Source organism: Halichoerus grypus, chromosome 13 (genome assembly GCF_964656455.1).
Source record: "Halichoerus grypus chromosome 13, mHalGry1.hap1.1, whole genome shotgun sequence".
Classification (NCBI taxonomy): domain Eukaryota; kingdom Metazoa; phylum Chordata; class Mammalia; order Carnivora; family Phocidae; genus Halichoerus; species Halichoerus grypus.
In genome coordinates, this window is record NC_135724.1 from 77,886,301 (window position 1) to 77,902,101 (window position 15,801).

Here is a 15,801-nt window from a genome sequence, read left to right on the forward strand (position 1 = left end):
CTCTCTTTCGCTCACTCTTTCTCTCAGAGATGATAGTAGATTGACTTCTACCCTGGTCCTTACAAAAAAACACAGTTAAAGGAGACAAAAGTGGCCACAAGCTCACAAATGTCATGTGACCAAGAAGGTCCTTACAAATAGTACATGTTCTCATTCACTAAAAGCCCTGAGCCCGGGGTGCCTGGGTGGCTCAGTCAGTTAAGCGGCTGCCTTCAGCTCAGGTCATGATCCCAGGGTCCTGAAATCGAGCCCCACGTCGGGCTCCCAGCTCAGTGGGGAGTCTGCTGCTTTCTCTGCCCCTGCCCGTGTTCTCTCTCTCATTAAAAAAAAAAAAAAAAAAAAAAACTTAAAAAAAAAAGGTAAATCAAAGCCCTGAGCCAGCCAAGCACACCCTCCACCTCCTGCAGGCCTTACCACACTGGCCATGTCTGGGGTTTTCTTAGGGACATTGATCAGGTCGCACTTCTTATTTGCAGTGGGCTTGCTATCCAGAATGTTCTTCTTGACCACCTTGAGATCCCTGTTTTTGCCGGGAATGTATCCATGCTTTAAGGAGATGAGGACTGGCTCTGCATTCCTCCCCTCAAACCACTCCTCTGCCTCCAGCGCTGCTTCAGGCCCCGCTGTGTCAGGATACAGGTCATCTTGGAAAAGGTCGGACTACAAGAGACATTTTGGGAAAATCCTTAAAGAAGACAGACCTGGAATTTAAAAAATCTTTTTAAACATGGATTGCCTAGGAAACTGGGCACTCACCTTCCTGGGAACAGTCATGATAATAGGCTCACACTTTCTCTCATGAAGTTTGAAGAATCTTCAAGGGGGAAATAAAGGCAAAGTTGTATTAAGTGAAACAGGAGGCCAGGTAACAGGCTTCATGACTGACAACTAGTCTTCTATCTACATTGCTGGATGAACACAAAATGCTTTGTCTATAACCTTAGCTGATCTACTCTGGGGAGCAGGTACAATTTGTGTTCCCATTTTCCAGGTGAGAAAAGAGAAGTCAAGAGTAACTATGCTAGGAAATGGTGGACTGGAAACAAGAACCAGGAGCAGAAGTTTATACTTCTGGGGATGGTCCAACTCCAGTCATCTGGGGGCTGACCAGCCATGGTGGAAACACCACCACCGACGATGATTCACTTCTGGAAAAGTGACCAAGTCAGCAGGCAGGAGAGAACAAACACCTAATATTAATAGCTTCTATGACTTGGATGCCAGGCCTTCTGCCAACTAGAGGTAGTTGAACCTTTGTCAACATAAATAGGATTTTTAAAAAGGAAAAGAAAACAATCTTAAGATTAAAATTTTGGCATCCAAGCAAACCACATCATGTCTAACATTCAAGAAAAATCTGAAATTATCCAAAACGTGGCAAGAGTGGGAACCTCTGCAGCCAGCTTGGCGGTAAAACAGACTGCGCTGGGACTGACAGCCAGCTCAAGGACTGCGTGTGGCGGCCTGTTTAGCACAGTGCCCAGTGTCTAACGAATGCTCAAGAAACACTTCATATGTAGGAGGTATCCTGAAGGACTGTGCTTATAAGTCTCTTAAACTTTTAGATGACAGTAAAATAAAGGCTTTCCCAAATACTGGAGGCAATCTTAAGTTTGGATTCAGTCTATTTTGAACCAGATTTTGATGAAATTGGTTTACACCATAATTCTGAATTATCTGTGACAGCTTTCCTTCACTGCTCCAGTTATAGAGAACTGAATGTATTTTAAAAAGAAACTTACAATAATTAATGTGAAAAGGGGCTTCTAAAAAATTATTTTTATTTTTAAAGATGTGTTCATTACTTGTGTGACCAGGACAGCATAGTTAGGCAGATGTCCATAGAAATGTAGTGTTGTGGGGCGCCTGGGTGGCTCAGTTGGTCAAGTGCCTGACTCTTGATTTTGGCTCAGATCATGATCTCAGGATCCTGAGATCAAGCTCCACGTCGGGCTCTGCGCTCAGCAGGGAGTCGGCTTGAGAGCTCTGTCTTTCCCTCTCTCTCTGCCCCTCCCCCTGCACGTGCGCTCTCTAAAATAAACAAAATAAATTTTTAAAAATTAAAAAAAGAAGAAGAAAGAAATGTAGTGCTATACAAATGTGCGGTATGACTAGGCCTGATAGTGCTAGTCATTCTGTTGTTTAAAATGGTCAGTCACTGGGGTGCCTGGGTGGCTCAGTCGTTAAGCATCTGCCTTCGGCTCAGGTCATGATCCCAGGGTTCTGGGACTGAGCCCCGCCATCGGGCTCCCTGCTCAGCGGGAAGCCTGCTTCTCCCTCTCCCACTCCCCCCTGCTTGTGTTCCCTCTCTCACTGTGTCTCTGTCAAGTAAATAAATAAAATCTTTAAAACAAACAAAAAAAATACATGACCAAACTGTTTAAAAAAAAAAAAGAAATGGTCAGTCATTCGTGAGTCTCATGAACTATCATTTGTTAACCAGCAGGACAAAAAAGCCTACCCTTTAGGAAGACCACTAGCATTATGCAATATAAAATTTTAAATCCACAGTAGTATAGAGAGGCAGGAATTATATAACATAGCTGAACCTCCTAAATCAAGCTAACCCAACACCCAGCTATTGGTCTTTGGCTTCTCTAACTTAGGATCCATGAGGTCTACAATCCAGTTTGGAACGTATTTGTCCCCCCCACAGGGCAGAAAAACCATCTCTTCTTTCCATCCCAAGGGCAGGCCCTCCCTGCTTGCCTCCCAGGGAACACTGGCCACAGTCTCAGCCTGAAGACAAGAGATGAAGGCTTTGCTATTTAAGTTAAGTGTGCAATATGCCTCGGCTAACCCAGTGCACTGCAGGTTATGTAGTGTGAAGAATAGGGAGGGACACAGTTCAATTAAATGATTTTGAAAGGTTCTTCACTGCTCTAAAACTCCATGTTCCGGGGCACCTGAGCAGTCTGCCTTTGGCTCAGCTCATGATCTCCGGGTCCTGGGATCGAGCCCCATATCGGGCTCCCAGCTCAGCTGGGAGTCTGCTTCTCCTTTTCCCTCTGCCGCTCCCCACTGCTTGTGCTTTCTCGTCTCTCTCTCAAATGAATAAATAAAATCTTTTAAAAAAGTAAATAAAACTCCATGTTCCTAAGTGTGGGCAGGAAAGGAGACACCAATTCTACACCACAACAAAGGGCACACAGACTGGCTCCACAGCATGACTGGTAGATGTACTGTTCTTGTGCGGTGCGCACGGCACAAACAATGTGAAGACTTTACCAGACCAATTCTTTACCTGGCAATCTCACATTTGTTAACATCAAGTCCCCTCTTGGGCATGTAGCCCATCCCTCTCTGAGGCTCCTTGCTGCTGAATGTGTTGAGGTAGTGGACGTACGGGGATTCATCTGTGATCTCAAAATAGCGGATACTGCTGTCACCCTACAAGAAATCAGAGACAAGTTTGCGTTGGATGTTACCTGAAGCATCTGGCTGAAGTGGGGTCTCTCTGCCCTCTAAGCCCAGCATTAACCGGGACTCCGCCTCAGTGGCCAACCTTTGCTTTCTCTTCAGAGGAAGAGGATACGATGGTTTCTCTTCCTGGCAAAGCCAGCCCTCACTTATCAGATGCTAGCCTGTCCTTTAAACGGTCTCCTCTGCCTCCTACTGAAGGCTCAAATTTTACTCCACTGAGCTAGACACCAAGTCGGAGTCAGGACAAAAATGTTAACACTTCTGGCCAAGCAACTGCAATTGCAATTCAACTTCAAAAAACAAACAAAAGTCTAGTAGGACTGCAGAGAAGGCAATGACTGATTCTCACTGGCAACGGAATGGTGGTGTTCACAGACCTGAGGGCACTAACACTGGACCATCAGATGATAATAAAAAGTAAGATTTTTATAATTAAGAAACATTTAGAATAAATGTTCTTAATCATTATTAATTCATTATTCTTAACTCATAGTAATTCTTAATTCATAATTAAGATACTTACTAAAACATGAGTATCCTTTCACTTTAGAAGGTAGTGCTATCTCGTAGCAGTGTGTCAAATTCTATGATAATTTTGCTTAGAAAGGTCAGATGTTTTTGGAGATCTGAAGCATATGCTAGTCTCTCCAAGTATAACTGTCACACAGTTATACCAACCTGAACAATGAAGGCAAGGCTGCCTGCTAGAAGCAGTGTGTGTGTGTGTGTGTGTGTGTGTGTGTGATATAAATAACCAGGCAGTATTATGCCTTGTTTACAAGTCTCATTTTGCATGGTTTCCACTTGTTTCAATGGTGTAAATATCTAAAGCAATGGTAAAAAAGCTAAACACAGACTGTTTCCTGCATACTCAAAATAACTTTCCACCACGGGTTAATAATATCTGGGTAACCGCTCCTGTTATTTGTTTTGATGTACTCTATGGCAGTTGTGAACATCTGAAGTAAAATGACTTTCAAGGAAACAGACAAGATCCCAGTTTCTAAGCAACTGATCTATGACAACTATGAGAAGTGAAACATCTCTGGCTTTACCTAGCAAGGGGCTACCTAACAGGTTTGGGGGAAATGTATCAACAGCTCCAGCTGCATTAATTCATTTATTTCAACTACAAAAATTCTAAGGAAAACAGAACCTACAAAAGAATATGGAACATTAAGGTTACTGTCCACTAAAATGAAATCCTCCTCCTCCTCCTCAAGCTGGTAACCCTGTAATTAGAGAGATCATTAAGGCAGGAAGGTAGGCTTTCTGATTTTAGTGTGGGGTCTTCCTGTAACAACTGTCACCTCCTGAAACTAGGCAGACCACACACTTTCAAGCCCAGGGCCCTAATGCTGGAACTCCAGGAACAAGAAAAACACCCTGGAGAATCTCTGAGCCCTTCAAAAGCTCCTATCCACAAAGCTCATGGCATGTGGTGATAAGTACCTACATGCCAATATAGGGCTACCCGGTGGATTTCAGCATTAGATGTGGCTACCTCGTTACTCACTCGTCATACCATTACAGAGCAATCTAAAATCCCAGATCACATGGCACCAGAGGTGAAAGGAACATCAGTGTGTCCTCTTTTTTTCATTAGAGTGCCTGAGCAAAGACATCCCTGTCGGCATTTGCCCCAACACCAGATCCCCACCCCTGCTGCAGTCAGAAGTCCTGAACACAGGATGTTATTGCCACACAAATGACAAACTCAAAGGGCCCAGTCTCAAGACCGAAAACACATTAAAATCACTGGTCCTTATTTTAGCTTAAGACATACACACAATAAGATAAATCAAAATATTAAAATGATGTAATGCATTGCCCATCTACTAAATCTCTGAAGGATACTTTTCCTCTTACAAGATTAAATTTAATATGAAACATTAAAATGACTGTTTACCTTTCCACATAAGTAAATGATACTGGTGTCGGGGTCATAGAAGGGCAGCAACACCCCATTGCTAGTGTCCATTTCATGAAGAGCGATTGGTTCCTGCATATTTTTCTGGGAAAAAAATACAAATATATATATTTGTATACACACACATTTTTACAAGGTGAATCATTCTTTTATCCCTAATTATGTGAGCAATTTCCTAGAGTAATGAAAAGTTGAACAATGCACATATAATATTCATACATGTAAATACCAATTCATACACATAAATACCAATTTTCCAAACCAATGAAAACTGTCAATTTGACAACCTCATCAATGTACACATCACTGTGATTCCAAGACAAAGATGAGACAGACAGCCCTTCCCCTTTGATTTTTTTTTCTTTTTTAAAAAAATTTATTTATTTAAAGTAGGCTCCACGCCCAATGCAGGGTTTGAACTCATGACCCTGAGATCAAGAGTCACACACTCTACTGAGCCAGGCAGGCACCCTATTTCCTTTTTCAAAAGAAATGTTTCTTATTGTAAATATACATTCTTTAAAGTTACAGAAAGACTATAAAAATCATCCCATATTCCATAATCCCACAGTCCAGTGGGTGGCAAAAACAATGACTGCTTTTGTCTACTTCCTTCCTTCCAACATACATACACACACACACACACACACACACACACAGATTGAGATCATACCGTATATTCAGTTTTGTTATTTTTTTCACTTATGCTATTCTCGACATTTTCCTAAGCATGACTATTTTGATTTAAACATTTGATCATATAAAAATAAAGTTCAGAACTTGTTTCCCAAGTTCTAAACACTGGCTTCTTTGTGCATTCTTTTTAAAAAACGTAGTCAACACAGACTACTTGAGAGTATCAAGAATGCATTTTTGTAATACATTTAAGCAATAAGTCTCCAGTGAGGATAAGAACGTAACATCCAATTTAAGACCAGCAGGAGTTCAGAAAACTACACTAAGAATCCTATAATCCATTTACCCACCCAAAGACCCGCTCAGAAAAGAGAAAGCTCAAATGTAAGCCAGTGGAAAGGCTGGGAAGGGGCGTACCGGATTCCAGAGAGCCAGCTGCCGCTCACTCATGCGGCTGAAACCAGTGGTAAAGACATTCCCGTCAGCCAGAAAGATGGCTCTCATAGGTCTTGCTCCTTCATGTGCTTTCTCCTTCTCCTGGGGGACCAAGAATCATAGGCATATTATATTCAAACTGCAGTAAAGGTGGGGTGGGGTGGGAGAGTGGGGGCTCATACCTGAATCCAACCCATGCCCCCCATGCCATTCAGATTACCAGGCGTGCACATGTGTGTGTGTGTGTGTGTGTGTGTGTGTGTGTCCTCCCAAAATGAGAAAACAAAGAGACTATGTAATTTGGCCAAGGTCCCTCAGCTAGTTAGCAAGCAAGAATGCCAGGAGTTGACTCAAAAGCCTCACTCCTTCCACCATGCCCTGCTGCCAACCCAAGTCCATGCTCTGTAAAAACAAAAAACATGAAAGGACTCTGCCAGATGTCTGTTTCTCAAGAGGATAACCTGAAGTTGGATATACCCTACGGTTTCTACCAAATTCACTGGACAGAAGGAAGTCTAGTTCAGTTAACCCCTTCCTTAATCTCATTTGTTCACTGAGAGTGCACTAGTTGTGAGCCCTGAAGGTTCTAGTGGAGAAAGCCCTTTGCGCAGGGCCGGGCAAGTCCCCAGTGCTCAATAAGCACTAGTCATGACCGCCACCCAACTCTTAAGAAGTAAAACTGCCGAGAAACCAGCACATCCCAGAGAGAGGCAAATGCAGGACCAGAGACCGGGGCTGATGCAAGACACTCTGGGATCCAGCACCTGCCGTTTCAACCCCAGCTCAAGTCCCAAATGCCCATCTTCTGTCACAATGGGTGACCTGGTGAGGCCTACTCTGAGTGGCAGAAACTAAGACATGGAACTGAAGAGACAACCTGTGGCATCTCTGTGAGGTACTCTGATGATGGCTGCAGGAAGGGGCAGGGATCAATCCTCAGCACTAAGCCAGGAACGCAGTTAATAGTTTAGGTTAGCTGATCTAGACTTGTAAATTCTCAAGGACTCTAGCGAACTGATGAAAACTTCATTTCTTTGTGAAAAGTGGTCCCCAAGTGAGAGAGAAGACTCGTGTAAATGCTGGAACGCACAACTCTGAAGAGTGGCTGGGAGGCAGAAGCCTGAACAAGGCTCTTCGGATTCACGGTTCAGCGTCTGGCGTCTGCACACAACGAGGCTCCACTGACCAGGGCGAGGCCTCTACAGCCTGCCTTTTAACAAGCAAAGTTCACTGAAGTGCTACAAAGATGGGGCATTTTGTCCTAAGCATACTTACAGCAACAATCTCTTGTTTCCTAGGATCGATTACTCTCACTTTCTTGTCTTTGGAAGCTGTACAGATCAGACTGCCGTTCCGGTTCCAGCTTACGTTGTAAATCATGTCTGAATGCATATCATCCAGGTTTATAAGGGCTTCCCCCGTCCCCACATTCCAGATGATGATGGCATTATCACAGCCTGAAAGCAAGCAAAGCCACGGCCCTCAGAGATGAGAAACACCTGTACAGCAACGCTTGAAAGCTACAAATACAGTGAGGAGACATATGCACAGAAAGAAAGACGCTGATTGTAAGTGGCTCTATTTACTTGCTGGGAGTTAAAAACTCAAGTGACAAAGGAAAAAGACATCTGTATAAAAGAAATGTGTTAAAGGGAAAATACGGCTTGCTAAGTTTGGGTTCATATGAAACAAACAAAAAGCAATGACCAAAGAACTCTAAGAAAATAAAATCTATTTTTTTGAGAATTAACTGGGACTGGTGGACCCCATGTGATCTTAATCTTCCCTTTTCTAGTAAAACCAACATCAGAATGAACAGTTTATTTCTTCTCCAGCAGAACTAAAAATAAAGTTTAAATAGCTGTTTAGAACACTCAACAAAAATGTGGGACAGCAGGTTATTCAAATCAAAAATGCTGTAAAACATGGTCTTACATTAAAGCATGGTAAATCAAGTAAGCGGAAGGGAAATGCATGTGTGCTCAGAGCAGATCTTTATCTTTAAAAGGGGAGAAAAATAGGTCAAGACTGGGCTGATCTGAGAAGCCCAAACTGTAATCAAGTAGGCATGTGGATTCAGAAGCTGATCCCAGAAGAGGCCACAATGCTGATGGAGCCACACCCCTCTGCTCATTGACTCCAACTTCCTTCAAGCATTAGGCCCAAGGCCCCTTTATTTTATTTTATTTTTTTAAAGATTTATTTATTTTGGGGGGGGGAAGGGCAGAGGGGGAGAGAGAATCTCAAGCAGGCTCCCTGCTGAGTGTGGAGCCTGATGAGGAACTCAGTCCCAGGACCCTGAGATCATGACCTGAGCCAAAGGCAGACGCTCAACTGACTGAGCCACCCAGGTGCCCCACCCAAGACTACTTTAAAAAGCAGGTGCCATTTGTTGCTTCCAGGACATTAGTTCAAGGATGAAGCAAAATAAGGGATGGATACCCTGAAGATAAATTCTTGCCAATAAGCCAATTTTGCAAGCACTTCAAAAAAACTCAGCCACTGATACCCAGACACGTAGGTTGTCTATGGGATGGAAACAGGAGATTGGGAAAAAGGCCTGCACAACAGTAAAGCTGCACCTGAACCCTGGGGTGAGACCTGACCCTCCCTCTGCCTTGTCCACCACAAGCAAACAGGTAACTTTAGCCACCATGGATGGATCACGTAGTCTGAAAATACGCACAACACTGCCATCAACCATTCTCCTTGTTTGTAAAAGGCAGAATGGGGATCAGTCGGCTGATGATGCCATATGCTGGGCCTCAATGACAAGGGGCAGCAGGAAAACTTCCATGATGGAATTCCACCTCTGGAACTGTTTTCTCTCCTTATCAGACTGAGTAGAACATCAGAAGGTTCCCAGGTTTAGTCACTTGTGATTTTAACTAAAAGAGAGAATTTTATATAGCATCTTTTTTGAAAAGTAGTCCTTGGTTTCAATAGGTACCTGGTGTTAAGTTTTTTAATTTACCTTATTACATCATAAACACCCTCTATTCCTAGTTAAAAACTCAACTGCCCCCTTCCTTTTTACTGGTGAGCAGAAAGATCTTTAAAATTCTACTACTAAGTTTAGTATTCCTTTTTTTATAAATCAATTTTATTACAGTATAATTTACATACAATCCAATGCACCTATTTTAAGTATACATTTGCTAAATTTTGACAAATGTATATATTCATGTAGCCATCATCACAATCAAGATATAGAACATTTCCACCACCCCATGAGGCTCCCTTGTGACCTTTGTATTGCTTCTATAAAAGATAAAATCTCAAACTGTAGGCAGAGGACAAGATTTCTGTAGGATAACACTTAGAAACCACTCAACTGGCAAACCAAGAACACTAAATCTTGGCTTGAGGGTTCACTGCAGTGCTATTCAACAGTGTAAAAAAAAAAACCCCAGGAAACGTCAATGTCCCGAAATAGGGGCCTGATTAAATAAATGAAGGTATCCAGACAGTGGACTATTAATGGTGGTGTTAAAAATATCACAGGAATGGGGCACCTGGGTGGCTCAGTAGGTTAAGCATCTGCCTTCAGCTCAGGTCATGATGCCGGGGTTCCGGGGTCGAGCCCCGCATCAGACTCCCTGCTCAGTGGGGAGTCTGTTTCTTCCTCTGCCCCTCACCCTGCTCTCCTGCTCTCTCACCCTCTCTCAAATAAATAAAATCTTAAAAAAAAAAAAAAAACAGGAATAACATTCAATGGCACACGGACAGGACCATAGTGCACCACTAAGCACAGAAAGCAGAAAGCAGGTCACATGTAAAGTTTCTGAACCTATCTTTGTGGGTAAAATCATTTATGTATGTGCACAAAAGTTCTTCTGGAAAGAAACATCAATGATGATATTCCTTCTGAGTAGGTGGTAGGATTACAAATGATTTTATTTTCCCCTTTTGTTTATATATTTTTTTCTATAACATACATGTACTACTTATATAAGGAGAAAAATCAAAGTATCTTTTTCAAGGAAGGAGATTTGCCTAACAGGATCACCCCAAAGCTGGCAACAACATTCAGAGCGGGCACCCAGGGCTCCTACCAGGGATCCTCCTGCTATCTCAGGAATAACTGAAACTGTGGTCCAGGAAGGGCCCCAGCAGGAGCCATGAGTCTGTTGGGATTCTAGGTAAGAACGTATCTGTTCCTTTCTCTAGGCAACAAGTCTTGAGTCAGACTGCCAAAGTGGCCTTCACACATAGCCATGTGCCTGTGGGCACGGGGGCTGGGGAGCCACCGTATCCCGGCCCCTCACTGTCAGTTCCCGGTGAGCTGCTTCAGATGCGCCCTGCACACATTGAAACACACTGGCTACCGTGCCCTCCCCCAGTGCTGAGCTCCCACCTGCGCTAAGAAGTACATTGCGGGTAGTCGGATGCCAGGCCACGATGCCGACTCTCTTTGAGTGGCCTTCTAAAATCACCACCGGTTCGGTCAGGGAGAGGGTAAGTCCATTTTCTGGGATCTGCCACACCTGTTGGGAAAGGAAGCAAGAGGGACCATATGAGGGGTGACCTTTCATTGTCACATTTCCTGTGACCATCCAGTTTGCTGACTTGCTCTGTATAAACAGAACACACACTGGCTTTTGGATGAAAGGCAGAATATTGTATGACTCTAAGCAGGTTTTTTAAAAATGGAGTAGGCTATTAAAGATCAGAACATCCATCAGGACTATAAAATGTTGCCTCTCCACTTTTACTTAATAGTTGAGATTTTATTTTAAAATTCCCTGTTAAGTTCAAAATCTCCAGTTAGAAGCGTGCCAAAAAAAAAAAAAAAAAAATTCAAAGAATAGGAAACACCTGAAACACCCGTGAGACGCAGCACTGGGGTGACAGGCCCCAGCTGAGCCCAGGGTTCTGGAGGGGAGAGCAAACGCCACACACCAGGGCTCCTGGGGGATGGTGCCATTTTTAAAACATCATGTTTTCTGTGATTTTACATTTGGAAAATAAAAATATACATAATAGTTCTGTAACATCTAGCATAGAAAAATCTTACAAAGAAAAAAAGATAAATCAGGCCTCATCAAAATTAAAAACTTTGCCTTTCAAAGAACACAATCAAGATGGTGAAAAAGAATATATAAAGACCTCCTAACAAATCAATAATAAAAGGAAAATAACCCAATTTTAGAAGTGGGCAAGGAATTTAAGTAGAACACTTCTTCAAGAAAGATATATAGTTTTCAAAGGCACATGAAAACATGCTCAATATTATTAGTCATTAGGGAAATGCAAATCTAAACCACAATAAAACATCAGTTCATACCCACTGGGAGGCTATAATCAAAAGACAGATAGTGAGTGCTGGTGAAGATGGGGGGCAATCAGAGCCCCCTACACCACTGGTGGGAATGTAAAATGGTGCAGCCACTTTGGAAAAGTCTGGCAGTTCTCAAATGATTTAACACAGAGTTACTATATGGCCCAGCAACATCACTCCTAAGGTAACCCAAGAGAAATGAAAATATATGTCCACACAAAAACTTGTACATGAATGTTCATAGCAGCATTATTCATAAACGCCAAAATGTGGAAACAACCCAAATGTCCAGCCACTGAGAAACAGATAAACAAAATGTGATATATGTGTACAAGGGAATATTTGTCCACAAAAAGAAATTAAGTACTGATTCATGCTAAAACATGGATGAAGCTTGAAATATTATGCTAAGTAAAAAAAGCTAATTCCAAAAGACCACATATTGCAGGATTCTGTGTATATGAAATGTCCAGAATAGAAAAATACATAGAGACAGAAAGTAGATTAGCAGTTGCTTAGTGCTGGGGACTCGGGGGCAGCGATAGCTAATGAATACATGGTTTCTTTTTGGGGTTGATGAAATGAGCTAAAATTGTCTCTGGTGGTAGTTTTACGTATCTGTGAATAAATTAAGACCATTAAACTGTACACTTTAAATGGGTGAACTGTATGTGAATTACAGCTCAATGAAGCGGTTTTAAAAAATCCTCTTGACTGGTGAATACACACAGAAGATTCATCTTATCTTAACTGGGGACATGCCTGGGTGGCAGAGGGGGACGGGGATGGGAAAAGCATTAGACGGAAGGGACAAGAGACTCTGACAGTGGAAGACCTGAGTTTTAACAGGTTAAGAGACACCCTCTAAGAAGAAAGAACCGAGTCACCACTAAGCTGAGTAGCACGAAAACCCTGTAGAAAACCAGACATTCAGTAATATTTCAGTTTGTGAAAACGCTAAAGTTTAAAATAATTATCTTCTTATATACGGAGATTAAAACACATTAAATGAGTTAATATATTTTAAATATACAAATATTTAAAATATATTAAACAATTCAAATGTATTAATATATTAAAATAAGTAAATTTACCACCAAAAAAGATTTTAAGGAACTAGTTCATGAAAAATTTAGAACTTGCCAGTGAAAAATCATGCTCAACAGTGGAACAAGTGAGAAACAGAATTTTCCTTTGTTGGGGATTTTTAAGGAGGAGACAAACAACTGTCTGTTTTCAACTGCTTAGTGGAAGGCAGAGATCTGGATTAGATGAGTGTTTAAGGTTCAGCTCAGTTCTGTTGTCCTGCAAAAAATTAGAAGAAAAAGTTTGCCATCCTGAAGAATGGGAAAAAGTCAAGGATCATTCATTCTGCACAGGCTAACTATAACCCTGGTTATAGTATATATAACCCTATAACCGCTTACTAAATTCTGCCCAGGCTAATTATAACCCCTTACGCCAATCATGGCCAAACAAACGTGACTTCTGACGGCCCAAGCTTAGGATGTCACCTGATTTCCCCTGAACCCTCATCATTGAGCAAATTTTAAACAATGCAGTTGTGAACAAGCATAGATGGCACAAGAAAACCTACCTTGCCTCTCTTCACCAAACAGACTCTGACCCGTGCCTCTCTTCCCTGGGGGTGTGGCTATCTGCTTACCACCCCCAGCATTATTGGTTTGCTTTCATCCGGATACACACTATTTTTAGTGAAGGGTTTATGATTAGTCAAACAGCTCCAAATTGAACTTAACTATCTGAATGTAGAGCAGGTCTGGGGTTTTTTTTTTTAACAGAAGGAACGGAAAACTGATTGGATCAAAGCCTAAAGTCACTGAGAAACAATTATGAAATGGGACTTCAGTGACTCAACAGGAAATGCATTTTCCAAGCTGAATTCTGACCCGGGCTTCAAAGTGGAGAAGCAGTAACGCCACCTGCCATCTCCAGATGGCACCACGACCACGGGTTGCTGGCTTCTCTTGCAAGGACTCTAACCACAATTAAATACTGTGTTTTCTAAATCCCTGATGAGGCGTGGAGTGATGGAAGGCTTTGTTTACAGTCAGCATTTCCAATCTTAAATATGAGGGTGAAGCAGAGCCCATAACGGGACTTCACCTTTTCCTGTCTCTAGCTTCTCCCTCCATCCATGTTTTCCTTGGATTGCAAGGAAATTTTAATGATGGAGCAAAATTTATTACATAATTTTTAAAATGAGGAAACTCTCTTCCTTTTTTATCTCACCTTAGCAGAGTCAATGGTTCCTAACCCATTTTACCACCTTGGTCACTCCTTCACACAACACATCTCTCGAGTAGCCTCTACTTAAGGCAGGCCCATTACCAGGCAAGAGGGGAAAGGGTGACTACACACAGAGTCTGCTGTCAAGCGGTTTACAGTCTAACAGAAAGCAGAGACTTCTAAGAGACCAAAAATCGAAGACAAGTGGTATGATGTAGAGGCTTGGGGCATGGGCTCCAGAGCCAAACAGACCCCGCAGGGTTCAAATCCTGCCTGGGACACTTACAGCGATGGTCCTGGGCAAACAACTCGACATCACTGGGCACAGAGGAAACATGAGTACTTATACTTTCTAGGGCTGCTGTGGGGATTTCTAAGCCCTTTATGTACATGATTACATTTAATCATGTACATAAGTCCTAGAACAGCGCCTGGCATTCAGTCAGTGCCCCGTCAGATGCAGAGACAGAACAGTACAGTGGTTAGGAACATGGGCTCCAGAACTAGAACAGACTGCCCAATTCCTGATTCTGCCCCGTATCAGCTGCATAACCTTGGAGACAGTGACCTAAACTTTCTGAGCCTTAAGATTTCCTCATCTATAAAACGGGAAGAGTAACGAATCTGTTTTCATTACAGGTTGTTTTGAGAAGCAATGTGGTAATAAGAGTCTAAAGTATTTAGACTAACGCCTGTCATAAGGCAGGCTCTTCCCAAGTGTGAGCCCTTGCTGCTGCCTGTGTAACGTGCCCGGAACCCACACAGCGCGTGCAAGCAAAGCTACGCTGCTGTAAGGCAAGGGCTACACGAAAATGCAAGTGTCATGAAGTCACCGTCTTTTTTTTTTTTTTTAAGATTTTATTTATTTGACAGAGAGAGACACAGCGAGAGAGGGAACACAAGCAGGGGGAGTGGGAGAGGGAGAAGCAGGCTTCCCGCCAAGCCGGAAGCCCGATGCGGGGCTCGATCCCAGGACCCTGGGACCATGACCTGAGTCGAAGGCAGACATTTAACGACTGAGCCACCCAGGCGCCCCATGAAGTCACCTTCTTGCTATCCAGTCTGGTGCATCCAGGAAGACTCTGGGCAGATGACCTCTAACAATGAACAGGAGTTAGGTGACAGGAAGAAGAGGAAAGAAGGAAGGAGTAACACAGACCCGAGGATTTACAGTGGGAGGTGCCAGTGACTGGAAAAGTCTGTGAAACTAAATGAAAAGATGATGGAACTCTTGCCTTTGCTGGTAAATAAAGGTGGTGGTGTTCTGCGCTGTGGACTGTGGGAAAGGGCTGGAAGACCTGTCAACTTTTCCATATAAAGCATGCACGCCGCTTGGCTGGTGCCCACTGGCCCTACTCACAGGCCTGTTGTTATGTGGCTCTCTGCCCTTTGTAGGGTTGTCTGAGGCTTCCAGGCAATGGCCTTCCTGTTTGGACTGAAGAGGTCTTGCCTCCTGAAGCGCAGGGACAACAAAGCAGAACCCCCAGTTGGTACAGGTTTAGTCTTCTTGTGCATAATCTGGGACACAGCCTGGTGCGGCAAAAAGGATGCTGGCCTGGATGCCAGAAGACCCGGGCTCCTGACAGAGCTAGGACACTAACTGGCTGTGTTCACATTAAGAAGGGACTTCACTTCTGGGAGCTTCAGTTTCCTTGTTTGATATGGGGCCAGCATCCGCTCTACATACAGGCGTTAAAGGACACATCAGAAGAGCTGAAACATTCTGCATACCTGAAGCACGCCCCTGATGTGAGATACTGCAAACAGGGTGACCTTTGGACAAACCAGTTATTGCCTAGGCTGGTGTTCTAAGCTGTAAAATGGGACACACTCTTGGCCTTACTGT

General features: G+C 43.0%; 1 protein-coding gene across 2 annotated transcripts in view; it reads right to left on the reverse strand.

The window, feature by feature from the left end:
• Window positions 1–15,801, reverse strand: part of CORO1C (coronin 1C) — a 77,618-nt gene that overhangs the window by 3,576 nt on the left and 58,241 nt on the right. For both annotated transcript variants that reach the window (XM_036085936.2, XM_036085939.2), the window contains 7 exons: window positions 10,782–10,911; window positions 7,700–7,881; window positions 6,407–6,526; window positions 5,333–5,437; window positions 3,245–3,390; window positions 757–814; window positions 415–660 (listed from right to left, as the gene is read on the reverse strand). In XM_036085936.2, coding sequence (XP_035941829.1) covers window positions 415–660; window positions 757–814; window positions 3,245–3,390; window positions 5,333–5,437; window positions 6,407–6,526; window positions 7,700–7,881; window positions 10,782–10,911 — 987 coding nt within the window. The remainder of the gene's footprint in view (window positions 1–414; window positions 661–756; window positions 815–3,244; window positions 3,391–5,332; window positions 5,438–6,406; window positions 6,527–7,699; window positions 7,882–10,781; window positions 10,912–15,801) is intronic.